Here is a 27,523-nt window from a genome sequence, read left to right on the forward strand (position 1 = left end):
TTATAACTTTCCTAACACTGCTTTGTGGGTTGTTGCTTTAACTTGTTTAATTATTTAGTGAAAATACACAGAAGCCTTACCCTCCAGTGTTGCTGAATAAAGCAATTCTGCAAGGAAGAGTGGGCTAAAATATTGCTATACAAATAAGTGAATAATAAATATCTATCTATCTATCTCCAACAAACTCAATCAAATTTTGCCAAGGTAGAACATTTGCAGTGAGTTACCGTAATCAATTCCAAGTTCAAAATCAAACAGACAACACAGATTACAACACTTAACAAAGAATTTCTGCAGAACAGAGTCACTGTAGAGCTTTGTTGTAAAAAAAAAAAACTTCAACAGGGCAATAAACTATTATCGCATCAACGCACGCACGCGCGCACACACACACACACACACACACACACACACACACACACACACACACACACACACACACACACACACACACACAGAGATTAGAATCAGAGTCAGGTATGTTGGAACACACTAGAAATGTGTCTCAGGTAGTCAAAAGCTTTTCTTGTGCTAAAGGAAATAATAACAATAATAAAAAAATAAAACATTTAGGACATAAACACAAATGTATACAGTATAAACAGCTGAATATAGTACAGGGAGTCCTCAAACAATATAAAATGCCTAGTGATTTGTTAATGCTAATCAACAACAAATATACAAATGTGTTTAGTGGCACTAAGCGATATCAAATCCCAAAAATGTACTCCTGTTTTTTGTCTTACAGTTTTATACAGTTGTTTATGCACTAAAATGAAAATATTCACAATTTTCTTGTAAAACATGACACATTGTGATTTCCAAAAGTCTACGCACATTTTCATACCTTAGATACACTAAAATAAATAAATAAAATCAGCCATTATGTTACGTGTGTAATACGTCTTCACACATCATTACATGTTTTCAATTGATGTTCAAAAGTGAATAACTCTTTGAGGTGAGTTTTTCCCAAAAAAAAGGTACAATTTTAAACACGCCAACTTGACTTAATGTGCTAAGTTTAAAAGTGGATCATTAAAAGTTTAAAAGCTGGATCTTGTAGCCACAAAAGCCATATTAATGCACCACACATATAGTGCCTGAAAGTTACACTTGTTGTATATAGAATATTATATTACCTTTTTTTTTTTTTTTTTTTTTTTTTACGGTGGACACATAAAGATTGTGAGGTTACTTCCTTCTCATTACACAGCCCTGGCCTAACCCTGACCACACAAATTGGATAATCTCATCCACTAACACTAACCAGTAGTAAGGAAAATGACTATTTTGTTCAGAATTTGATTGTTGTTATGTTTAACTAAGTGTGGCAAGGAGTATTTTCAATCTGCAGCATCAATGATGTGCAATGCTTGGTAAATTTATAGATTTTGTGTACTTTCTCTGTATACCTCAAAGTAATCAGTTGCCTTGCTTTGCCCTGCCAATGGGTTGCGCAAACAATTTTAACCTTCTCAGTTTTGCAATATGTCAAGTAAAAGGGCTATTTATCTTTCCTGAGAAATCTAGTCACAACCATGAAACGATATTTGCTTATCATGTCTGATGAATAATCTGCTGTAACGCCCATAAAAGGCACCTCCTAGTAATTTGCATATACAGTATATAAGAAACTCCAGGGGCCATTTGTCCCATACTGAAAGAAGAAGCCTCATTTTTTCCTATTATTCCACAATAATCATGGTGCTTTATGAGGTGACCGTCTACACTGGCGACCGAGTTTGCGCCGCCACCTTGAACTCAGTGCACATAAGGCTGGTGGGCACTGATGGCAAGAGTGACCGCACGTTGCTGAATTCTTTGGTGATCTTCAGAGGTTCAGTAAGTGTGGGAAACAGCTCGTTAAGCTGGAATACCTTTTTTTTCTTGTGTATGCAACAAACAGAAAGCGTGCTAAAAACTGGACTGCACATCCAACATTTCAACACTCTTAATTTTCTAGGTGTCTACTTATACTTTTTGCTGCTCAAAGTCCATTGGAAAGCTGATTCTGATCGAGCTAGACAAACGACATAGCTGCCTTATGCCTGATGACGATTGGTTCCCTGACAAGGTGGAAGTCAAATCACCCGAGGGAGCCATCTACACTTTTCCCATCCACTGCTGGATTAGTAACAGGGAGACTTACCGATTCAGAGAGGGCAAAGGTGGGTTAATTTGTGTGATGGCTACCACGTGCTTGATAACTCCAAATAATCCAACTGCAACATTTATTTTTTTTCTGAAAGCGCTGAGGATCTTTGATGAAAGCAACAGTAGTGGTGAACACGCGAGACACCAGGAGCTGTGCCAGCGTAAAGAAACCTATGGGTGAGAGTTTATCACGAATATCACAGACATTTCTTTCTTAAATCAAATGTACACTAGATAAGCCTACATTAACTTTTAAACTGCCCATCAGCTGGTCAGAGGAGTCTCCAGGTGTGCCCAACTGCATTGAGGCAGATGGTCCATGTACCCTACCTCATGAGGTCCGGTTCTCTTTCACCAAGGACATAGAGTTTAAATTCACAGCAGGCGAAGCGTAAGTGCCCTCCAAGCCTTATACTTTGAATTTGATGATACCAGAATGTGGAGTGTTTAGGCTATGACTTCTTATATAAATCTCTCCAATCAAGAAGATTCGATACGCATCTCGATACGTGGGTTCGATTTTAAAATGGAGCGATTCGATTCGGTGTAGCAGTGCAACGATCATTTGATTACAATTAGTCAAATGTCAAATTAAATTAAATCAATTATTTTGTTACTCCATGATTATTTTTTATATCTTGTTTAATTTAAAATGATCTAAATCTTGTAATTTGCACCTTTGCAAACACCTGCTTTTATTTTGGAAAACAGTGAGCAACATTTTTTACATATGTAATGTTCTGACATGTTACAGACCAAATTAGTAACTATCAGTCTTTTAAAATGCATCTGCCTGATAAAATATTACACTCCTAAGTTGTACCTACTAATGAATATTTTTTTCCAAAGTGCCATCTTACTAAATGTAAACTAATTAACTTAAAACGTTTAGATCTCGGTTACTTTCTATTATGTTTACTCTTGTGACAGTTCCTGAGATAAGATAAGATCCACTGATTGTCACACCCATCTAAGTGGGGCGAAATTTGTTCTCCGCATTTGACCCATCCCCTGAGGGAGCGGTGAGCAGCAGCAGCGCCGTGCTCGGGAATCATGTGGTGATCTAACCTCCCAATTCCAACCCTTAATGCTGATTGTCAAGCAGAGTGGCAATCGGTCCCATTTATATTACCCATACATGCAGTGAATAAGTTGATGTTATGCTTAATGCTTACCAAGGTTCTTCTTGTGGAAAAAATAGCTGAACTTGATTATGACGATGATGTCACCTGTCATATCCCATTATTAGTAATACGGGCTGGCACTTTATTGCTGTGTTCCACTCAACACATGCTCATGTTTTTGCCTGTGTGTGACTTTAAAAAAAACAACTCAATACGGCGTGATTGTCACGACAGGAATTTTGTTTCACATCATATCAGGGGCACTAATGTATTTATCATGACATGAAAGCTCTCATTCTCCACAACGCAGTATGGCTTAAGTCTTTAACAATAAACCGGGTTATTAAGATCGTTATTACCTTTCTTCCGGTCGTGTTGTGGGTGGTTTAGTTGGAAGAACTCCTCTCCTCTGTCCGTGTTGTTGTTTACCGGCTCCATGCCATCTAATCAAGCGTGTACGTACACCTGCCGCACTCGAGATTGACTATCTTTGTACATGGCGACACTTTTATCCAGTTTTCCATTGTTCATATAAAATAAACATCTCCTCCATACTTTGGAAAGTAAACTTGCATGTTGTGAATCTTGTCCTCGTCTTCATTAAACTTCCCTCGCTGCCAAACTCAGCGTTATCTGACGTCACATAACTGCGACAAGTCTCGCGTGACTTTTTTTTCCCCACCCAAGCACGAACAGAACACGGTCTGCCGGGCGAAGTCTCGCGTGACTTAGAAGGAAACGCAGTTTCAACCGCTCCCTTGTGAATAATATTCTCATTCATCCAAGACAACATAAAACCCATTTATAATGTCTTGACCAGGCCATCGGCAGGTTCAAGCTATTTTTATTCATTAATCCATGTGTGTGTGTGTGTATATATATATATATATATATATATATATATGCTCAACATTTTTGCTATGACTAAGCTGCTTTTTTTCCTTCCCCCAGGGTTTTAGAGCTTGACTTAAAGGGGCTGGAATGCAGCAAGAAAAACTGGAATAGTCTTGACGCGATGAAACATGTGTTCTGTGACAAACACACAACCTTATCAGGTACTGAGGCCGATATTGATGTTACTCCATCCTGACAAAGGGAAGGGTACTCTTCACAAAACAGTTACTTAAGCGTGTCTATGTGTTTTAAAGCAAGTAATAAATACCAACATAGTAGTGTTGTTGTTGTTATTAGTAACAGCAGCGGTAATAGTAGTAGAAGAGGGGAAAAAACAAACAGCATTTGAGAGAATATATTTATTTTTATTATTGACCAACGAGTGCTTTACAGACAACACATATGCAGTAAAAGTCCATCACTGTCCTTTTGTCAGATTACGTCCAAAACCACTGGATGGATGATGGGTTATTTGCATATCAGTTTCTAAATGGCGTCCATCCCACCTTGATTCAACGCTGCAAAACTCTGCCCAAGAACTTCCCTGTGACTGATGACATGGTCTTCATTCCCGGTGGCTCAAACCTTTCCAATGAGTTGAAGGTTCGGTTCACATTCTCCTTACATTTGTTTGACTCAAGATTTGAATCTACAATATATCGATAAACGACTCAACAGCTTGGAATTATACTTCATGTAACACAGTATCTATAATATATTTATTTACCCCCAAACAGCAAGGACACGTATACCTGTGTGACTACAAGAACCTGGACGGAATGCCTGCAAACGTCGTCCAAGGGATTCAGCAGTACCTGATGGCGCCTCTTGTCTTGTTTCACAAAAGACCAAATGACAAGATGAAGCCTATTGCCATTCAGGTGACAAGAGTTGTACATTAAGATAAGGCGTCGACAATGTATGTTAAGATACAATATTTTTAATATATAGTGAATGTCCCATCAGCCAGTTTGTATTTAATCAGTTTAGGCTCTGGAAGTCCTTGAGAGCTGTTGGAGTTTGCATTCCATTGGAGTTGCCTTTAGTAAAATAGTAGCTTGTTCATAGCTCGTTGGCTAAATATTCCATGACATCTAATCTTTTGATGGGGAAAGGGTTCTTAAGTTGTCTTTAGGGAAATCCATTGCTTTGCTAGTGGTAGGAATGACAACGGGATGAATTGAAAAGAAGGGTCGACTCGACTTGAACCTGACGTTGTAGTTCTCCATCATGGAGACTGCATTCTAAAACGATTTTCCTGAGAAGATAAGACATGCCAAAATCCGTGATCTTTTAAATCACTTCTTAAAATTCACGTCCACAACTACCGTTAGAATAGCCGAGGTGTAACGTAATGGCGATTCAATTTTGCTGCCTCAAGATCTCATCTCTGTTATTTGCGGAGGATGTACGATCTTTTTGGAGAAGAAAGGCTCAGCACCCGTAAATCTGAATTTTTGGTTTCTCGTCAGAAGTAATCCAAGTTCTAACATGGGACTTACAGACTAATCAGTGCTGTCACACGGAACACCTTCAAGTCAGTCAAATTTAACTTGGCGCAAACATCTCCTTTCCCACAGCTAAAACAGATTCCGGCCGAGGACAACCCCATCTTTCTCCCCACAGACTGTATGTATGACTGGCTGACAGCTAAGATTTTTGTGAAAAGCGCAGATTTTTCTGAGCACCAACTCAATGCACACTTGCTGCGCACTCACCTGCTGGCGGAGGTCTTTGCGGTGTCTCTGCTGCGCAAATTGCCAATGGTGCATCCCCTGTACAAGGTAACAGGAGCTTTCCCAAAATGGCTCCAATCAAGTATTTTTATTCATCAAGATATCTGTTGTCTCAAGATTTTGTTTCACGGCCCTTCCTTTTTTATCCCCTTTAGCTCCTCATACCCCACACTCGCTACACTCTACATATCAATGAACTAGCTCGGAAACAGCTGATCGGACCCACTGGAATCTTCACCCTGGTAAAAGTCAAACTTTGCTAACATGACGTTGTGGATTGTCTGTTTACATCACGTATTGGACTGCTCCTCAGTTTGCCGCTTCTGGTGGAAAGGCTTTGACGATGATCTTGGCAAGATCGCTGTCCTCGATCACCTACAGATCCCTCTGCATCCCTGATGACATTGCTGATCGTGACTTGGAGGATGTGACGGACTTCTACTACAGGGATGATGGGCTCAAACTATGGAACATCATCTACACGTATGATGAGCTTCTTCTTTCACAGTTTGCATAAACAACTAATACAATACCATTCGCTACAAAACTTTGAAGAGGGGGCGGCGTATGGGTGAAGGAAGAAGCACAATTTCTCATGGATCAAAAAAATAAATGTACAAATGTGGGAATTTACTTTTATGTTTCGCTCCATAGTGGAGAATCGCTGGCTAAATATCAATGACATATTTAGCACAATGGAGTTGATTTAAAAAAAAAATGTCTTTATAAAGATTTGTGCAGGGAGTGATACAGCACTACTACAAAAGTGACGAGGAGGTTCAGAAAGACTCAGAACTGCAGTCGTGGATCCGCAACATTTTTGAACACGGATTCCTTTCCAAGAAAGAATCAGGTGATTTTTACTCACAGTTATGCTACAACTTGCTACAGTATAGCACATTTTACTCACCAGGAGTCGCCCAAACATTTTGCAGTGACGCGGTTTTCTTGCTCTCCTTCCCAGGAATCCCTCAGAGTTTTGCCACTGTGTCTGAGCTGATCAAATTTGCCACCATGGTGATATTCACTTGCTCGTGCCAGCATGCGGCTGTAAACAACGGACAGGTAAATCCTTGGAATAAACACCAGCCTGCCATTATAGTCCTTTTAAACAATTATGCGTATTATTGCAGTACGACTATGGAGCCTGGATGCCCAACAGTCCCATCACCCTACAACATCCTCCCCCGACCAAGAAAGGGACAACATCTGAAGCCACAATACTGCAGACATTGCCACCTATCAATGTGACAGTCCAAGGATTAACTGCATACTGGCTGCTCAGCAGGCCGTCCTCAGACTTTGTAAGTACACCATACTTGACATCACAAAACTTTTATTGATATAAAAGCAGAAACGTTTATTATTACTATTTTCTATTTTCCTTGTCTGGATCTGCATCAAGCCCATATCTCAGGGGTGAAAGGTTTGCAATGCTAGCAAATGTTCGTTTCACCTCAGGGTTTGCTCAAGATCGCAAAGTTCACAAAATGTTCTCTACATGTTCACTAAATGTTTTCTAAAGGTTTTTAATGGTTCTCAAAAGCAGTGTTTGTTAACCATTGGGCCGCGGGCGCCATCACGTAATTTCAGTTTTGCAACTCTTTTACACATGTAGGAGGGTATTTTTAAAACCAAATACCCCCCCCCCCCCCATGTAGAAAAAAAACACCTTGCCAGCAACCTGAATTTTCGCAGTAATTGTTCACAAATACTACGAGAATCCATCTTGTACTGCTCAATGACCAATCAGGCGTTGTTTAGGGCAGGACATGCAGCTGTGACGAAACCAGGAGGGGCAATCAAACAAAACTAACACAGACGAATGGACGCTGCAACTAATTCTGTTCTCGCAGAATTACTCACCGTTTCCTTGTTGAATGTTAAACAGCGAGAGGCGCTTCGTGCATTTTCATCTGGAAAAGTTGTTTTTGCTTGTGTAAAGATATTTGAGACCGAAGACGTTTGTATCCGTTGCCATGATTGGTCAAAGCAAACGTGCACAAGATGCGGCATCGTCCAATCAGCTCAAAGTATTGTACAGTACCGGTTACCAGACTGACTAGTGATCAAAGCTCAATCCCTGTTCAGAATGAACATAACGGGAATTGTCACCTATTAGCTACAAGCCATGCTAATTTCTAAGCTAACCTAAGAGTGACATGGCTAGCACTTCTAACACCAAAATTAAGTGCTTGGTGATTGAGTAAATTTTTCACAGACATCTTGCCAGAACCGCATTAAAGCAGAGCATATCAAAGAAACAAATTAATTTGAAAACATTTTCCACCATGAATGGGATCGATGCCAACTTTTTATATTTATTGTATATTCTTTGTGATAACAGGTTCCCCTCGGACACTACCCAGAGGACCATTTCACCGAGAAGACCCCACGCCAGCTGCAAAGGGATTTTAAAGACAAGCTTGACGATGTGTCAAAACAAATCAGCATGAGAAACGAAGGTCTGGAAATCCCTTACACTTACCTGGATCCAAAGAGTATAGAAAACAGCGTGGCCATCTAACTGTCGGAAAGTCAAAGGCTTTGAGAACAACTGGTGATACACAAATGGAAGCTCTGATGTACTGTAATCTTACTGGAATTTTCCTGGATACATGATATAGCATAGAAATATCTGAAGCGTAAAATCATCTGGCTTAAGTGATACACAAATTGGGAAAAATACAAGACATTGCACCTTTTGTTTTTGATTGTAATTGTTGTTTAATTTGTTGAATAAAAACTACTCTGCACCAAAATGTTTGTCTTTGAATCCTTATATTATATTATATTAAGGGCGGTCAAATGATTACATTTTATAATCAGATGAATCACATTTTAGAACTTTGATTAATCACGATTAATCGCTTAATTTATCAAAAAAAAAATTGCTCACCAAATTTGAAGTGCACCTGTTATGTGTTAATTCTTTCGACATTAAATGTTAATTTTTGGATCCACTGCACACGCTCATCCTCCTCTTTTTCTAATCAGTTGATTATTAGCAGAATTTAAAATGGAAAGAAAAATGACTCCAATATTTTGACATGGACAAATTTTATGAATGTCATACACAAACATGTATTAAATACTTTACAGCTCTAATTATATTATATTATATTATATTATATTAATGCAGTGAAACGTCCAATCTTGACCACAATCGGTTCTGAGGCTGCCTGACATCCAACTTTATCTAATTATAGAAACCTTCCATGGATAAATACAGCAAAACAAGTCAATCAATGCCAGGCTTCATGGGTCCGCCCGAAACTTGTTCAAGGAAACTGCTTAGAATTTTATTTAGCTTCCTGGTTGTCGCTTTAACTTGTGTAATTATTTTCATGAGTGAAAATACATCTTGAACCTATCTCAAAGTGCAACATGCTACGACACTTTAATAATATGTAACTAATTGAAATTCATCCTGTGCAATTACATGCAGTATTCACACTTCTCTTATTGTGCAATATACATAGACTCTCTACCTTGTTGGGCAATTACTGCAATTTTGCACTAGTTAACTAATGTTTTTGTACTGCCAACAGACTTGCATTTCATTTTATTGTTAATATTCTGTCTGTCTATCCATCTATCTATGAATAATTTTGAAGTGAGTTGTTCAAACAAAAACGTCAAATTTGAATATGTGAACTTGAATTAAAGTGGATCATTTTGAAAACAATGCAAATTGAGCGTGGTGTTTAGATAACTATGAGAATATTTCTAAAAAGGGAGCCATGCTTTCAAAATTGTCTGTATACAATTGAAAAAAGTAGTCTTGCTGCATGTAAGTTCTCAAAAGGAGGGGGTGGGGGGGGATGTCAATGATCATCAGGGAAGTCCTAACAATCTATTGCAAGCCAGATTATTTTCATTTTAGAAGCAGCACCAAACCAAAATGTAATGAACACCACAGTCTGTTAATGATCTGCTTTCTATCACTCCTATAAAAGACATCTCCTAATAAGTTGCATGTACAACATACATAAAAAACTCCAGAGGCTCGTTGTCCCTCACTGAAAGAAGAAGCCTTGTTTCTTCCTATTAGAATTTCTCATCATTCCAGAATAACCATGGTTCTACATTACAAAGTGACCGTCTACACTAGCAACCGAGTTTGCGCTACTACCTTGAACTCAGTGCACATTAAGCTGGTGGGCACCGATGGCGAGAGTGACCGCACATGGCTGAATTCTTTGGTGATCTTCAGAGGATCAGTAAGTTGTTTTTATTTCCCTTGTATGCAACAAACGGAAAGAAAAAAAACTGGACAACACATCCAATATTTCAACACTCTTAATTTTCTAGGTGACTACTTATACTGTTTGCTGCTCAAAGTCCCTTGGAAAGCTGATTCTGATCGAGCTAGACAAACGACATAGGCACTTTGTGCCTGATGGCTCCTGGTTCCCTGACAAGGTGGAAGTCAAATCACCCGAGGAAGACGTCTACACTTTTCCCATCCACTGCTGGATCAGCGACAAGGCGACTCACCGTTACAGAGAAGGCAAAGGTGGGTTCATTTGTTAACTCCAAATAATCCAACTTGATTCTTTTTTCTTTTTTTTTTCTGAAAGCGCTGAGGATCTTTGATGAAAGCAACAGTCTTGGTGAGTATGCGAGGCACCTGGAGCTGAGCCAGCGTAAAGCAAACTTTCGGTGAGATTTCGTATATAGCCAACTTTTGCTTTCTTATATTAAATGCACACTAGATAAGTCTACATTAACCCTTAAACTGCCTAACAGCTGGAATGAGAAGTCCCCAGGTGTGCCCAACTGCATTGAGGCTGATGGACCATGTACCCTACCTCATGAGGTCCGGTTCTCTTTCACCAAGGATATAGAGTTTAAATCCACAATAGGCGCAGCGTAAGAGCCCTCCAAACCTTCTAGTTTGAAAACGTTGAATATTGACACTATGTCTCCTTGTGATAAATATACTTTCTATTTGATGATTTTACTTTTATTCCGAGATTGTACTCAAGTGAATATCTGTTACAAGTTTTAAAGAAAAAAATAGTAGTAGTAGAAAAATGTGATTAATTAGATTATTGATTTTAATCGACAGCACTGATATATATACAGTGTATGTGCTCAACATTTTTGCTATGACAAAGTTGCTTGTTTCCCCCCCCCAGGATTATAGAGCTTGAATTAAAGGGACTGGAATGCAAAAAGAAAAACTGGAAAAGTTTTGACAAGATGAAACATGTTTTCTGTAACAAACACACCCCCTTATCAGGTACTGAGACCGAATGTTGAAGTTACTCCATCTAGAGAAAAGGGCAGGCTTCTCTTCACAAAACAGTTACATAAGGGTGTCCAGGTGTTTTAAAGAAAGTCATTGCATAAATACAGTACCAGCATAGTAGTGTTATTTATTATTAGTAGTAGCAGTAATAGTAGCAGATTGGGCAAGTTTATATTACATCATGGGGACCATTTCCCAGTTTTTACTATCATTGTAACCTTGCCAGCCAGATTGATAGTTGCGATTCACTCGAGGGAGTTCTTCACATTATCAATCACTAGACAGACCCATTCGGGAAAGGCGGGACTTGCTGTACAATGCTTCGAGCTGATTGGACGATGCTGCATTTTTGCACATTTGTTTTGACTAATCAAGGCAACGGATGAAAATCTCATATTCCGTCTCGTCTTAGGGAGGGGAAGCACGAACATCTTTACCAGATAAATATGCACGAAACGTCTCTGCAAATTTGTGTTATTACAATTTGCTTTAGAAATGTATTCCTTTTGTCAGATTACGTCCAACAAAACTGGAAGGAGGACTGGTTATTTGCATACCAGTTCCTAAATGGTGTCCATCCCACCTTGATTCAACGTTGCAAAACTCTGCCAGAGAACTTCCCTGTGACTGATGCCATGGTCTCCAAACTCTTCATCAGCGGTGGCTCAAACCTTTCCAATGAGTTAAAGGTTTGGTCCACATTCTCGTCACATTCATTTGACTCAAGATTTGAATCGCTACCTCAAGATTTGAATCTATATTCTACCTTTGAACAATACCTTTACAGCTCTGGATTTCACTTCATGTGACACAGTATATCTTTTTTTTTTTTACACCCAAAATAGCAAGGTAACATTTACCTGTGTGACTATAAGAACCTGGACGGAGTGCCTGCACACATCACTGAACAAATTCACCACTATCTGACGGCGCCCCTGGTCTTGTTTCACAAAAGACCCAACAACAAGTTGATGCCTATTGCCATTCAGGTGACAAGAGTTTGTACATTTGCAAAAGGACAATCCACACACAATATTTTTAATTTAAGGTTGTTTTGTGGAAAACACTGCTTCACTTTTTTATGCAGGATCGTGAGGGATCGGCGGCAACAATGAATACACAGAGACTGATATACTGTGTTAGAATAATTGTGTATTTTATTCCCCGCAAACAGCAATGAACACACTTCAATGCTAAGCAGCATAATATAATCATCATCAGCGCCTTACCTTGACACTAGACCGGAGAGCCGACAGTCCGGGTAGAACGAGCTGCTTAACGGCTGGGCGAATGTACGCTTCCCTCAGCTGACTCTACCCAAACCGTGCGCCGCTCCGTCTTTTATTCTTTAACAAGTAGAGATGAGCCTGAGAAGCCGGGCTGGCCAAGCCCTCTCCCAGGCACCCTTTCTATGAGTCATGTCCTGCTTCGAAAACATGTTTCCGAAATAGGGAGGACTGCAGGTGTCCTGCTTTGAAAACAGGGAGGACTGCAGTATAAACAAGGTATTCAACTTAAGAGTTCCCAGGCTCGATTCCATTTCACATGTGCTTTACAACAGTTCAGATATAAGAGGTTACATGAGGACATATCAAACCATGGTTATTTTCCATTCAAAGGTGAACGTCCCATCAGCCTGAGCTTGTGGGTGAGGTACAGATTTCGAGTCCCAAACGCAGTCAAGCTAAAGTTGATAACATATTCTCCGTGAGGGTGATGGAGGATTGTAAAGCATGCAGAATCAGTGGAATTTTTTAAATCACTTCTTAAAATTAAGAGTACAGCCAAGGTGTAAGGTAAGGCAGATCTAGTTTTGCTGCCTGAAGATCTCATCTCTGTTATCTGCGGAGGATGAAGTTATGATGGCTTTATAAACAAATGAACCTTTAACTTCTTTGGGGAGAAGAACGAATCAGCACCCGTAAATCTGAAGCTTTGGTTTTCAGTCAGAAGTAATTCAATTTCCAACTCAGGGAAGGTTGTAACATGGGACTTACATCAGATCAGTGCTGTCAGAAGGAACACAATCAAGTCATATTTATCTGGGTGCAAAATCCTCTTCCCACAGCTGAACCAGATTCCAGCCAAGAAAAACCCCATCTTTCTCCCAACTGACTCTCCATATGACTGGCTGACGGCAAAGATTTTTGTGAAAAGTGCAGATTTCTCAGAGCACCAACTCAATGCTCACTTGCTGCGCACTCACCTGCTGGCGGAGGTTTTTGCGGTGTCTCTGCTGCGCAAACTGCCCATGGTGCATCCCCTGTACAAGGTAACAGGAGTTTTCCCAATATGGTTTCAGTCAAGAACATTTATTCATCAATACTTCTGTCGCCACAAGATTTGGTTTCATGGTCCTTCCTTCTATCCCTTTAGCTCCTCATACCCCACACTCGCTACACTCTACATATCAATGAACTAGCTCGGAAAGAGCTGATCGGACCCACTGGAATCTTCACCCGGGTAAAAGTCAAACTTTCCTTTCAACATGACGCTGGGGATTGCCTGTTTACATCACGTATTGGACTGCTCCTCAGTTTGCCGCTTCTGGTGGAAAGGCTTTGATGATGATCTTGGCAAGATCGCTGTCCTCGATCACCTACAGATCCCTCTGCATCCCCGATGACATTGCTGATCGTGACTTGCAGGACGTGCCGAACTTCTACTACAGGGATGATGGGCTCAAACTTTGGAACCTCATCTACACGTATGATTAGCTTCTTTGTTGTATTTCTTTCACAGTTTGCATAAACAACAATACAAGTCTCTACAAAACTTTGAAGAGGGGCGATGTATGGATCAAGGAAGAACAAAATTTCTCGAGGATTTAAAAATAATTAATGTGGAGATATGGGAATTTATTTTTACGTTTCACCCCATAGTAGAGAATCTTTGGCTGAATATCAATGACATATTTAGAGTTGATAAAAAATGTCTTTCTAAAGTTTTGTGCAGGGAGTGGTACAGCACTACTACAAAAATGATGACGAGGTTCAGCTAGACCCAGAACTGCAGACTTGGATCTGCAACATCTTTGAACACGGATTCCTTTCCAAGAAAGAAACAGGTGATTTTTACTCACCGTGATGCTACAAGAGTGCACATTGTACTCTCCAGCAGCCGCCCAGAAGCTTAAACATCTTGCAGTGATGCAGGTTTTCTTGCTCTCCTTCCCAGGAATCCCTCAGAGTTTCACTACTGTGTCTGAGCTGATCAAATTTGCCACCATGGTGATATTCACTTGCTCGTGCCAGCATGCGGCTGTAAACAACGGACAGGTGAATCCTTGGAATAAACACCAACCTGCCATTATAGTCCTTTTAAACAAATATGCGTATTATTGCAGTACGACTATGGTGCCTGGATGCCCAACAGTCCCATGACCCTACAACGTCCTCCCCCGACCAAAAAAGGGACAACATCTGAAGCCACAATACTGCAGACATTGCCACCTGTGAACTTCACAGTCCAAGGATTAACTGCAGTCTGGCTGCTCAGCAGGCAGTCCTCAGACTTTGTAAGGACACAAAACTTGACATCACAAAAGTTTTGTTGGTATAAAAGTAGATTTTAGTTTATTTTTACTATTTTCCTTATCTGGATCGGCATTAAGCACATATATCAGGGGTGAAACATTTGCAATGCTAGCAAATGTTTATTTCATCTTAAGTTTTGCTCGAGGTCGCACAAACATTTGCACCACAGTGGGATATGGGCTTTATGGGTTTAGCAGTAAGTAGCAACGCCCAGACCTCACCAACCACTTCCTCTGGTAGAAGATAGCATTTTGTAGCCAAAGTAATAACACAACCACCAGACCAGATTGACTAGTGATTAAAGCCGCTCCGGTCTGAACAGGACAGGAATTGTCACCTATAAGCTACAAGCCATGCTAATTTCTAAGCTAACCTAAGATTGACATGGCTAGCACATTTAACACCGAAATTGAGTGCTTGGTGATTGAGTAAATTTTTTACAGACGTCTGGCCGGAACTGCGTTAAAGCAGAGCGTATCAAATAAACAAATTAATTTGAAAACATTTTCCACCCTGAATGGGATCTAGAACAACTTTTTATATTTACTGTATATTCTTTGTGTTAACAGGTTCCCCTCGGACACTACCCAGAGGACCATTTCACCGAGAAGATCCCACGCCAGCTGCAAAAGGATTTTAAAGACAAGCTTGACGATTTGTCAAAACAAATCAACATGAGAAACAAAGGTCTGGAAATCCCTTACACTTACCTGGATCCAAAGAGTATAGAAAACAGCGTGGCCATCTAAGAAAGTCAAGCACAACTGGTTAAGTGATACACAAATGGAAAAAATAGCTCTGATGTACTGTAATCTTACTGGAATTTTACCGGATACATGATATAGCATAGAAATATCTGAAACGTAAGATCATCTGGCTTAAATGATACACAAATTGGGAGAAATACAGCTCTGATGTACTGTATGTGAGTGGAGAAAGAAAATCTTACTGGATACATAGCATAGAAATATCAGAGATTTAAGATCATTTCATTTCCATGATTCCACCCCCATTTTTGCATCACAAAACATTGCACCTTTTGTTTTTGGTTGTAATTGTTCTTTAATTTGTTGAATAAAGACTACTCTGCACAAAAATGTTTGTCTATAAATCCTTCTACAACTTCAAAATGTAATTAGACTTGAATATGATCTTGTCTTTAATGAGAAAGCTACAGTTCCAACCATGAATCAGCAGTTTCTCGTACAGGTCTGACATTACTATATTACAAACTGTTGGATGTACCTCCCATTAATTAGCATATACGGTACACGTATATTAAAAGCTGTGCTGACAATTTGCACTGCCTCGACTCTGTGCTATGCAACGTAGCTCAAACCGTGCTAGAGTAGTTGTCCCTTACAGTCCACTTCACATTGCTGCATATGTCGGGAAAACCAGGTTCATCACTTCACCTTGCTTGATGTGGCTTCCCCGCCAGCAGTCAAAATGGTGGCCCTTCCTTTTCCACGGTCCACATCTTGCCGCTGGCCACAAAGCAGCAGATGAATCCTTTAGCAAACAAGCGGTTTGCTGAGAAGAATTGGTCATTTCAGTCTACATTTAGCAGGGAACAGTGCTAAGCTAGCTTCAGGTCACTCTTCTACAGTCAGTGGCCATCACTCATCTTAAACTCATGTTTCCTGGGGGGGTTTCCAATAGTATAAGAATGCTATGAGTCCGCTGTAACTACACACTTGCGAGAGGACTGCAGCCATTTGTCTGTAAACTTACTTGTGTCCGGAATATTCTGTAAAATAAATCCTTCGAAGGACCTGTTCACTGATCTCCAGTCTGTATTCAGAAAATCAACATTCTCTTTACCCGAACAACAACGAACACGAAGAAGCCAAAGATAGTCTTCCAACACTACTTACACTGTTTCCTGCCCAAACTCCCTTGGACAGCTGGTTCTGATCAAACTAGACAAACAGCAGTTCTTCCTTCTTCCTGGTTATGCTTGGTTCCCTGACAAGTTGGAAATCAAATCACCTGAAAAAAAGACATCTACTTTTTCCCCGTGTACTGCTGGATCAATGACTGCTGAATGTGTGACTCGCCTTGGGGATCGAAGGTGGGGGTCATTGTTAAACTATGGAAATATATGGAGCGTGTCTTGGAGAGGTGTGCATCTCGTGACGGCCTCATGCGCGGTAAATCGCAGACAAACTACGTTTCAGTCAAACACGTTTTATTTACAATCGGCTCTGCGCTAATTTTGAATATGGTGAACATGCATATGACGTAACGTAAAAAAAAAAAAAAACATCCAGTGCCCTTCATCATCATCAAAGAATACAATAAATGTGCTTAACAGTTTTGGGGAGTGTTGAGAAAGTACTTCAACAATGTATCTATGCATGGTGTTCAATTCAAATGTATTTCGCACCAATGAATTTACAACGAATGCTTGTATTTGAGTATGTACATTTTACAGTAACAATTTGTAAAAGCTTCAAGAGTTGTCTGAAACAAACGACACTGATAGACAATTGTACAGTATAAATCCATATAAATTTGATCTCATGACACGTAAAAGGACAAAAAGATTGATTTACAAAATAAAGCTCTTTGCCTGAAATATTGCGACAAATGAATATGAGAATAGCTGCACTGTTTAAAGCTACACAACACGGGAAATCCGTTGTCCTTCATTCAATATTGCAGTGCGTATGAACATTAGTGCAAATATCAATGACAGCTGATTCCCTGAAATAAAAGTGGAGGCTGATTAAGTATTAAAATAATGAGATCAGATGCCATTGATATTTATACTATTGTTCAAGTTGATACACACGGCCTAGCCTAATCCAATGAAAGACAATGACTTGAGGGTTGTGTTGCTTTAAGGGGGAAACGATAATAGCAGGAAGAAAGCTACTGAGAAAAACAATACGATGACAATCAAGTCACAGATTGAAATTTTGAGGAGAAAAATGTCGACATTTTATGAGAATGACAATTTGGATGGGAAAATCAGACAAGAAGACAAGTGCGATTTCATTGGACAAAAAAAGTTGTAATACTAAAGATCATTATTGCATTTTTAATTTAACTTTACCAATATTAACTTTTGTCAAAAATTTCCAATTTCATTCTCCTTATTTTACTTTTTACCCCCCCAAAAAAGCTGTTTGGACTGAACTATTCTTAAAATCTAACTTTCTCATAAAATCAGGGAATGGTTTCTCAAATTGTATGTCTTTTGCATTCTAGTCAAATTTATTCTTGCATTAATATTATTATTTTAATTTAAGAAATACAGCATTCTTCGTGCGATATCCAATATTTTTGTTGTAGTAAAATTGTAATCTTTTTAATTTTTCATCCTAATTTTCATTACTTTTCTTTTTTTTTTTCCGAAGATAAATTAAACCTCCTTTGTTAGAAATCTCTATTATCATATACTTTAATTTTACAGTTTTTGCAAAGGAAAAAAGGGGGGGAAATCCACATAAAATGTCAACTTTAATCTCAAATGTGACTTCATTTCTGCAATATTCTAACTTTTTGCCAGTAATTTATTTAAAGTAAAAACAGCATTTAATTCTGACAAATCTTCAACTTTTTTCTCCCTCATAAAAATTCAACTAAATTCTCTTAAAATGTAAAATGTATTTATGCATGTTTACTTTTTTTCTTATACCCCAGGATTTCTTTTCAGCAACATTCCATTATTTATCCCTACTAAATGAGAATTTTGTTCTGCTAAAATGTGAACTTTATTCTTATAACATTTTTTTTAAGTACATTTTTAATTTTGTACAATTATGACATAAATTGTTATTGGTGTTCTGTGGATTGCCATAAAGATTAGGCTAAACATTGTAACTCTAAACTGAGGGAGTATATTTTGATGTTTTGTTTTGTTTTTGTCCTCAATTTGACTTTCTGTCGTACGAGAAGTATGCTTAACCAAATAGTGGAAATTATAAGTTCTCTGAACTTCTACCTGCTCCTTTTTGGTACCACCTTTGTATAACTTTTGTTGTAATCGTTTTGTTTCTTTTAACTTAATTTTACTCAAATAAATGAAGGGGAAAAAAAAGAATTACAACTTAAGTCAATTTGTTCCAAGATTGTTCTCATATAATGGACCTGATACCCCATCGTAATTTTGATCAGATCAGATGAGTAACAAACCCAAGTGGCCACCACTGGTATGACCACAGCAATTAGCAAAGCGACTAAACGGGCAGTGGCGGGAGGGCGGGGTTGTAGGTGGACGTTACCATGGCAACCACACGGGCGCAGGCCTCCAAGTCAGACGAGGCTGACGTCGAGTTCAGTCTTTGTATTTCGAGACGCGCTCTGTGCTGCTGTTCATTGGTTTGGACGCCAGGCGGCGCCAAGTGCGAAGAGGAGTCCGACCAAGAGTCACGGTTCATCGAGATGATCTTTCAATGGTTTTCTCTTCCTGCTTTTTCCCACCGCGTCAGAGACTCGTCGGTTCGTGATCGTCCGTGCAGGAGCCTTTTGCTAGCGAGATGTCGTCCACCGCCATCTCGCCGCTCCGTCCCCGTCCGCGCTCGCCCTTCAGCACCACCTGTCGGGAGAACGATCACACTTTGAGCGCATCGCCGTCATTACGGGATGAATCCGTCCTTAGATGCAAGAATAAATTTACAGTGTTCCTTCATTTCTCATAGGTTCATCTTTCGTGGCCTCGCTGTTTCGCAGATTTTTTACAGTGTGATTTTTTTATTTTTTTTTACAGCGTGCTTTTTGGTTTGGTCGCCGTCTGCCACCCGCCTCACGGTATACGCGGGACCGCGCCGGCTGCACGTGCGCTCGAGTGGAGTTTCGGGGCCATCGTGGCCCCACAGTCAAAATGGGTTGTTGTATGTGTGTGTGTTTTTTTTCATTATTATTTTCATTAATTTTTAATCGGCGTTCTATTTTTGTTTCTCAAATAAATGTTCTGTATATTAATTAAATTAATTTTATTGTTATTATTTTAAAATCTGAGTGTATAGGCCTACTGTGATTAAATAAGAGATACAGTATGTGAGAAAATGTTAACGCCAATCGGAGAAAAGTGCGTGTGTAAAGTGAGTGGTGAGGTGTTATTTATTACATATATAATAAATGAAAAAAATATAGTATAAACGAAAAAAAACATTTAGAATAAATGAAAATTTATAGTAAATAAAAAAAATACTTTAAATGGAAAAAAATTACTGTAAATGAAAAAATATGATGAATGACATGATGAATGAAAAAGCATTCATAATAAACTAAAAATCTTACCAAATAAAAAAAAAACATAATAAATGAAAAAAATATATATAATTAACAGGAATAAATAAATAAATAAAAAATAATGCAGATTTCCATTATCGCGGGTAGTTTTTGGAACACTTTGCGGGACCAAAGTCGGAATTTTGAGATGTTTAGCGTAGACTAAAGAAAGTTGTTGAATTGCTAGGAAAAGTTAGAAAAAATTCAATCTTACGCTCTCCAGGCCCGTTCCCCACAGCGTTATTTGGGTGTGTCTCCAGCTGTTGCCGCCCGTCCTCCCCCACACGGCCGGGCTGTAACGGGCGCCTTTCTTCACAAACACCTGCAGCATGCCCACGTGATGGCCTGCCAGCTTGTGGCGGAAAGACAGGCAAAGGTTGCCCTCGTTCCAGGGCGGGGCCAACGGGAGGACCAGCCTCGCACCCCGCCCCGTCCTCTTGTTGCCCACTTCGGGGATGGTAAGGTAGCGACCGCCTGGAGAGAGAAAGGTCAGTCCAAATAAAATTGAATGGCATCACCTGAAAAAAATCACGAAATGAGACAAAAATAAACATAAAAAATAAAACCTCATCTATACGCAGTAAGTGTATTTAGGAAAACACAAAAATAGATGTATTTGGGGGGGAAAACTTTTTTTTTTTTAAAAGAAGGAAATTAATATTTTTATCGACAAATATAACTTTAGTAAATGTGAAAATTCCTGTTCCTGAATTAGTCGTTCTTTGCAAAGGATAAAGAATATGTGCCTGTTATATGGTCCGTCTCCATGTGTTCTAGAAACATGTTCAGATAACCGTTTCTTAAAGGTAACACCACCACATTGATGCTAGTTGTTAGCCAGTGTGTCTGTAAAGTTTCCAATTTTATGTTAGCATCTATAGTGGAAACTATGTGATAGCTTTAAATACACAACATGTAATCCTCGTTGTTTGATGTTTAGTTTATATTTACCGGTCGTAATTGTATCTGCCAAACTGTCGCTTGTTGTGAAGTGAGTTGAGTCACCTGCCACAGAGCTCATATTGCAAGTTTAAGCTCACAAGTCAAAGCAAAAAAAAAAAAAAGTCGGATTGACAGGTCGTATGTCAAAAAACTCACAAGGTACCATTGTAAAAAAATAAAAAATACTTTCCTGACTGCAATATGAAAGTTGGAATTAACAGGTGCTTATTATGATGAAATTAAAATTCCCACAAGAACCTGAAGGCAAAACACAAAAGTTGTCATGTTCAGAAAATAATATATACTGTATTGCAAAATAATAATAATAATAATAAATAATCTGTTATCTTGCAAAACAAAGTAATATGCCAAAAGAAGAAATGGAAAAAAATGATTATAATTTTTTTTCTGAATTTTTTTTTAATTTAAAGTGGTCATTTTTAGGGCCCTACTGTTATGATTTTTTTTTTTAAATGCCAATATTTGGCAGAATAAAATTCAGATAACTGATTAATGACAGATTAATTAAAAACTGAATGAAAATAATCATTTTTTGGCCCAGTTATAACAATATATAAATAATCATAATAATGATAAAATTAGTTGACATTTTTTGGGGGGTGTATCTGCCGATTAAATCAGCCAGATGATTAATTAGCCGGTTCAAGTAATATTGATTATAGCCAAGCTATACAAAGCAGAACTCAGGAGATGAAAGTCGGAAAGTTCAAATAATTAAGTGATATTCTGATAAATGTTATAAGTTTTTGGGGGTTTTGCAAAAAAAAAAAAAAACTAAAATTGTACATTATGGAAAATGTGTTATTTTTTCTAGAGGCATTTTTTTCTAGAAAATTAGTACTTTTTTCAGGATATTTTTAGTGTGTTTTTTGTGTGTTTCTTGATTATCATTTTTTTCTAAAGGAAAAAAAATACACCTTTGGAGGGAAAAAAAGCCCAATACATATGTATTATTTGACATAATCGCACTCTGCAGTCTGACAGAATGCAACCAGTCATTCTGAGGACGTCAGGAGCGCTAACTTCATGTTTGTCACCTCAAGACAAACATGTCCGCCTTACGTAAAGCTAAATAACAAAAATGACGGTAATTTGAGTCAAAAGTGTCACTCATTGGCCTCCCTTTGTCATACCAGGTCTCCATCTTGTCTCTTGCCATTGAGTTCAAGATGGATGTGTTGTTTACATTGCGTAACACTAAAAGAGCTCAGTGGCCTTTCATTCATTACCTGCCGGGTCCGGCGTGGTCTCCCAGTGCACGTCTCCGTCTTTGTCCCTGATCCATCCACAGAGGCCGTCGTCAAAAGAGCAGCTCAGGAAGCCCGAATCTGACCAGGAGGAAGACGGACAACGTTTCAGACGCAAAAACACAACTTCAAAAGAGAAACAGAATTAAGTCTTTAAGAAATAGAAAACATTTTTTATTTTATTAAATTTTATTTGAAAAAAATGTGATTTCTTTTTTTTAGAAAAAGAAAATTTGAGGAAAAAATATTTTGAAAAAAAAAAATTTAATTGCAATGTTTAAGAAATAACTGTCTTTCTTAAAATATATTAACCTGAAAAAAATAATGTGGTAATAACCTATTCAGATTTTAAATTCAAATTTTTTTTTTCGCTTTCTGCAATACGTGAAGCACGGCAATCGCGTGACATGTGACTCATAGTGATGAGTGTCGCTCGGAAGCTTACCGGCGTCGTCCTTGGCTTCGTCGGCCGTGTTGCCCAGCTCGATGTCAAAGTCCAGCACCGTATTGTGGTTGTGGTTCCGCGGGACTGAAGAGACAAACGGGGTCACATGAATACGTGAAGGAAAGACAATACAAGTAACCGAGTTATTAGTTTCTCGAGACATGAAACGATGCCTCAGTCGTTTAAAAATGTTTTTTTTTTTTTGCTATGTTGTTTGACAGATACCGAGCAGCTCTTCAGAAAAGAGGAATATCATTGTTGTTGTCTAGTCTTTGTTTTATTATACGGGATTTTTTAAAAAATAAAATATTCACAAAAAGATGTCAAGTGTGCTTGCTTCAAGCTGTTGCCGCTCTCAGTTGAAGTGTAGTGGAAAAGTAACGATCAAATTGTCAATATATTTTCTCAAAGTGAGAAATTTAGGCATTTCTTATATTTGTTATTTTAATTCAACATTTCTTTATAACGCTAAACTTTAAAGTATCTTTGTGCAGTTTGTCACTTTTTTACTCGCGACTGCCACCTCTGGCCCAAAGCATAACTACAGCATCTGTGTCATGCTCGTTAATGGTGCGAGTGCGTGCACGATCTTGAAGGAAGACATGACTTCAAATGGAGGTAAGAAAATCTTCGCCCCTCCCCTCCCCAAATAAATTGTGGAGTGTGCAGGGTCCGCATACTCCCCACTGAGCTATGGACGTCTATTAGACGTCTCGTCTAAGTTTAGACCGAAATTAGCCCGTCTATAATTGGTCTCTAATTTTACCCGAATCGAGACGATACAAACAATCAAGTAAATATCAACTATATAACGATGGCAAAATGTTGGATTACTACGATTTAAAAAGTAATTGATCAATGTACAGTGTAGTTCATATTTAGACTTGATTTACTAAATCAAGTTCTCATTTCAACTGTTTTTAGACCAAGTCTGGACGATTGATTTAAATACACTGAAAAATGTGTATTGAGAAAATAAGTAAATAAATAACTGCACAACTGGAACATAACTGTGAAACAAAATGCCAGATTGCTCGATTAGCAGCCAAATACGGATATGGGTTTACAAGCGGGTCTTTATAACTCTGCACCTATCAGCTTTTATCTTCCTTTTATAGTAGTCAGAGTAAAAGAGTCAGGGCTCTTCATACTCATCTGGGCATTGTGGAGCATGCATGTAGAAAAAAATTACCTTTTTAAACGGCACAATGCACCTTTTTTAACCCTAAGCATTTTTTTTTTTAGAGTAAGTGAATTTAAAAATAATAGCTTCATATTTACTGAAATGTGTGGTAGTATTTTTTTTTTCAATTTCTTTAAAATAATATTGTTTGGTCATTTTTCTTTGTTGAATGACGGGGAGAAACTTTATTTTTTTTTCAATATTTATGTATTGTAAACTTATCTACAGTAATTTCTGGACTATAAGCTGCTATTTTTTTCACTTGCACTCGACCCCGCGGCTAATACAAAGGTGCGGCTTATCCATCGGATCACAAGGGGGCGCACTATAAAGGACGTGCAAGAGCGTCAGGCAGGGCAAAACAAACCCAAATACAGTAGGAGAAAGAACGAGAGTGAGACAATTTGCGCCAGTGTCGTAACATTAAAACACCTGCGGCTTAAAGTCGGGTGCGCCTTATAGTCCAGAAATGACTGTAGTTCGTAAAAGAAATCATCCCTTTACATGAACTTAAAAAAAAATACTGTGATCTTAGTACATTTTGATTGATAGCCACTGGTTAAAACCCCCTCGGACTTCCATGATAAAGAAACCAAAGATCCAAATTTGCACTGGAGCTCACAGTGTGATTTAATGGGACAAGCTAATAATAAAAACGTCGAGCCTCCAGCGTGCTGAGCTTGTTCCAGACTCATGTGACCTCTGATGGGTCCAACAAGTGAGTCATAAAAGCTGGCAGGACGTCTGAATGCCTAAACTCATGCAAGTTGAGCAGGAGGAGGAGGAGGCCGGACTCGCACCAGAACCTCCAGCGATCCTTGGCATCCAGTGCTTGTGTGTGTGTGGACGCAGATGGTCTTTGAAGGAATGCATCCAAACCACATCACCTCCCCCCTCCTTCTACTTGGATATCAGGCATCCGGTCAAAGAGCATATAAATAAAAATGATCCTGATTAAGGAAAGTGTAACTTGAACTTTGAGGCGAGAGAAGGAAAATAGATCTTCATCTGTCCTCTTAATAGACTTGGGCACGTACAGTATTTATCCTCGTCCCCCGAAGGAGATGTATTTCTACTATTTGGACACGCCTTGACGACAATTCAACATGCACCAAATGATGAATGAGGCATCTATTGTTTGTGGAACTACAGTAATACAGTGGAACCCCCCCCCCACCCCCCAACTCACACTTCAGCATATTGCCGATTTTTTTAAAAAATTTTAATATGGTTAAATAGATTTTTATTTATTTATTTTTTAAATGAGAAACCCCTATTTTTCATGGAACATGCTTACTGTAGGGTTATCCCCTTTTCTCAGGAATTTTTGGGGTTATGCCTCAATTAAATAAATAAATTACGCACCCATTTTCGCTATTCGCAGGCTGGCCTGGTCCCCATCCCCCACAAATAGCGGGGGTCCACTGTACTACACTCATAAATCTTAGGTTTATTGAAGAAACTTGAGTACCACGCGTTTTATTTAGAGCGCTGTCGATTAAATGCCCTGAGAAAGAAATGACCTGGATGAATGAGAACATCCACACACATATTCAAATGTTTTGGTTATTTATTAGTGGAAGTGTTTAGTGCACCAAATGATCAATTGGTCCGAAGAGTTAAAAAGGAAATTCAATAAACTATAAATGTTAGATTACCAAGTACCAGGCGTTTTTATTTGGGGTCAGGCTTTTTTTTCTTACAGTGGTTTGTGCACATGGTGTCTATTAGAGCAGAGCATTTGTGGAAAAACGGTACAACTGTAAATGTCAGATTAATTCACACAACTGCAGAAAGTACCGGGCGTTAAGGGTGTGGCATTTATTTATTTGAACGGACAATAATGCACCTGTTAATTAACTAGGACCACAATACGGGAGACTATTTGAAGAAATATGGTAAATTGAGAAACACAGTAGATCAACTGCAGCTTACTCTTTATTTATTTATTTAATATTTGGGGTTCTGTGTTATTATTTTTATTGGAGTGGACAATGCACCTTGTGAGTAATAGGGACACTGTGCCTTTGACGGCAACATCTTAGAAAATATCACAAAACTGTAAATGCTGCATTTCTTCACTGCAGCGTACCAGGCATTAGGGGCGTGGCATATATTTATTAGTGGATGATGCACCCAGCAATTTATTGTGGCCGGTGCCTATAAGAACCGAGGACACCATTTGAGGAAATAAGGTCAAACTACCAATTTTGTGTTTATTTGCTCACCTGCAGAGAGGACCAGGTGTTTAATTTGAGGTGCTGTATTTTAAGATTACGTACCTGGTGATTAATTGGGTCTATGATGTCTACTCGAGGGCACGATTTGAGGAAATTGAAAGTCTTTTTTTTTTAATTATAAACAGCAGAAAGTACTAGGCATTCGGGGTGTGGCATTTAATTATTAGAGTGCCCACAACGGCTGATATATATATCAGTGGACACCATTTAAGGAAATATTGTAAAAAGCTATAAATCCTGTGTGTAATTGCTCAACGGCAGAGAGCTTGATTTGGGTTGCGGTGTTTAGTACAGAAAAGTACATGCTCAGCCATTGAATGAGGAGTTTGGTCTGCAATTTTACTTTAACTGGCACCACAGTGCCATCTACAGTTGAGAGGAAAAAATGAATTTAGATGTTTCTGGGGTTGGTGAAAGACTTTTTTTTGGTAACCTGGTGGGTAGTAGGTCATGTCTGGTCGGTGCTGGATTTCACTTTCCTGTGATCCTTCCTTGGGTCTCCTGACAACCTCACCACTCTAGCTGGATTCTGAAATAATTGGTCTAGGTGAACGGTATGGGATTTTTAATAGGTTTTAGGTGAACTAATGAGTACACACTCACACATACAAAATAAAAATTAAATAAATAAATAAAAAGAAAGAGAGCAATAGTGATGACATGTCAAATCGGTAAAATTACCGAATGAACAATACTGAGCTCTCAAAAAGAAAGAAAGAAAAAAAGTACAATAAAACTAAATGCTCGGTCTGTTCACTCAACGGTTATTTGGGGTACTGTTTATTCAGAGTGGAGGACGCACTAGCCTTGATGCTAACGTTAGCTTTACTGTTTGTGCTCACTGTCTGCATTCTGCAAAACGTTTGAATTTAAATGAAAGTGTAGATTGCTTTGACAATTTCCACGGAATGATGATCCGCTATAAATATCTTCACGGATAAAGAGGCTGGAGGCGCCTTCCCTTTTATTTGCGAGCGATTATATGAATAACTGCTCCGCGGGGGGGAGTCGTCTCCTAAAAGCAGCTCCTGGAAGTTTGACTTGCAGACAGGTGCTAATGAAATCTTCTCTTCGCCCCTGCTCCCCTCCTCCACCCCCATTTCTAATTATGTACCGCCATCTGCCCGCGGAAACATCTCACCTGCGACAACCAACTCTGCTGCTGCACGCATGTATCCGACTCACTTTAGCCCCCCCCAAAAAAACTCATTGATGTTCTTGTTGGATGATTCAAACCCTCACAATTTTTTCCTCTTTTAAATGGCAGATGCTGGAAAATGATAATCAGTCTTTGACTGCATGCTACATCCACATTACACGATTTAGGCAAGAAAAGTTTTGTAATTCAGCGTCACCCATCTGTCTAGTACTGAGGCTGCTTGGGAGCTCGTAAAAGGGGGGTACATGTAATTTTACCAAGACAGTTTTCGAGCATGAGGGCCCTAAAAAGTAAAGCCAATGTCCACCAAATTTCGTATCATTTGGTAAAACTGGTGTCAG

The 27,523-nt window shown here is 38.9% G+C and overlaps 4 protein-coding genes across 10 annotated transcripts in view; 2 read left to right on the plus strand and 2 right to left on the minus strand.

Moving 5' to 3' along the window:
* Positions 1–3,913, minus strand: part of aimp1a (aminoacyl tRNA synthetase complex interacting multifunctional protein 1a) — a 74,715-nt gene extending 70,802 nt beyond the window's left edge. The window contains exon 1 of the mRNA XM_077571915.1: positions 3,641–3,913. The gene's annotated coding sequence lies outside the window, so the exon portion shown is untranslated. The remainder of the gene's footprint in view (positions 1–3,640) is intronic.
* Positions 602–8,673, plus strand: LOC144055698 (polyunsaturated fatty acid lipoxygenase ALOX15B-like). The gene is made up of 14 exons (XM_077571920.1): positions 602–1,845; positions 1,967–2,171; positions 2,253–2,334; positions 2,426–2,548; positions 4,233–4,336; positions 4,612–4,778; positions 4,913–5,056; positions 5,756–5,959; positions 6,067–6,153; positions 6,225–6,394; positions 6,643–6,764; positions 6,876–6,976; positions 7,045–7,215; positions 8,259–8,673. Exons 1-14 carry the CDS (start codon positions 1,705–1,707, stop codon positions 8,436–8,438), a joined length of 2,001 nt encoding a protein of 666 aa, XP_077428046.1. The 5' UTR covers positions 602–1,704; the 3' UTR covers positions 8,439–8,673.
* A 1,264-nt stretch (positions 8,674–9,937) lies between these two features.
* LOC144055693 (arachidonate 12-lipoxygenase, 12R-type-like) lies at positions 9,938–15,801 on the plus strand. 2 transcript variants are annotated; one of them, XM_077571912.1, is made up of 14 exons: positions 9,938–10,134; positions 10,226–10,430; positions 10,495–10,576; positions 10,664–10,786; positions 11,056–11,159; positions 11,682–11,857; positions 12,014–12,157; positions 13,237–13,440; positions 13,545–13,631; positions 13,706–13,875; positions 14,114–14,235; positions 14,346–14,446; positions 14,515–14,685; positions 15,274–15,801. In XM_077571912.1, the coding sequence occupies exons 1-14, from the start codon at positions 9,991–9,993 to the stop codon at positions 15,451–15,453; spliced, it is 2,013 nt and encodes a 670-aa protein (XP_077428038.1). In that variant the 5' UTR covers positions 9,938–9,990; the 3' UTR covers positions 15,454–15,801. The 2 variants fall into 2 exon arrangements, with proteins under 2 accessions (XP_077428038.1, XP_077428039.1); XM_077571913.1 differs by lacking the exons at positions 10,495–10,576; positions 10,664–10,786; positions 11,056–11,159.
* A 1,077-nt stretch (positions 15,802–16,878) lies between these two features.
* npnta (nephronectin a) overlaps positions 16,879–27,523 on the minus strand; it is a 49,462-nt gene continuing 38,817 nt past the window's right edge. For all 6 annotated transcript variants that reach the window (XM_077571309.1, XM_077571307.1, XM_077571306.1 and 3 more), the window contains 4 exons: positions 22,601–22,684; positions 22,138–22,236; positions 20,160–20,419; positions 16,879–19,250 (listed from right to left, as the gene is read on the minus strand). In XM_077571309.1, coding sequence (XP_077427435.1) covers positions 19,140–19,250; positions 20,160–20,419; positions 22,138–22,236; positions 22,601–22,684 — 554 coding nt within the window. In that variant the 3' untranslated portion in view covers positions 16,879–19,139. The remainder of the gene's footprint in view (positions 19,251–20,159; positions 20,420–22,137; positions 22,237–22,600; positions 22,685–27,523) is intronic.

This window comes from Vanacampus margaritifer, chromosome 7 (genome assembly GCF_051991255.1).
Source record: "Vanacampus margaritifer isolate UIUO_Vmar chromosome 7, RoL_Vmar_1.0, whole genome shotgun sequence".
Taxonomy (NCBI): domain Eukaryota; kingdom Metazoa; phylum Chordata; class Actinopteri; order Syngnathiformes; family Syngnathidae; genus Vanacampus; species Vanacampus margaritifer.

Bases quoted from the DNA above. Each gene is read 5' to 3' on its own strand.
- LOC144055698 (XM_077571920.1), top strand. From the start codon at position 1,705: ATGGTGCTTTATGAGGTGACCGTCTACACTGGCGACCGAGTTTGCGCC. The intron at 6,395-6,642 runs GTATGATGAGCT...GTCTTTATAAAG, and splicing joins CTATGGAACATCATCTACAC to ATTTGTGCAGGGAGTGATAC. The intron at 7,216-8,258 runs GTAAGTACACCA...TTGTGATAACAG, and splicing joins GCAGGCCGTCCTCAGACTTT to GTTCCCCTCGGACACTACCC.
- LOC144055693 (XM_077571912.1), top strand. From the start codon at position 9,991: ATGGTTCTACATTACAAAGTGACCGTCTACACTAGCAACCGAGTTTGC. The intron at 10,135-10,225 runs GTAAGTTGTTTT...TTAATTTTCTAG, and splicing joins TGGTGATCTTCAGAGGATCA to GTGACTACTTATACTGTTTG. The intron at 12,158-13,236 runs GTGACAAGAGTT...CTCTTCCCACAG, and splicing joins TGATGCCTATTGCCATTCAG to CTGAACCAGATTCCAGCCAA.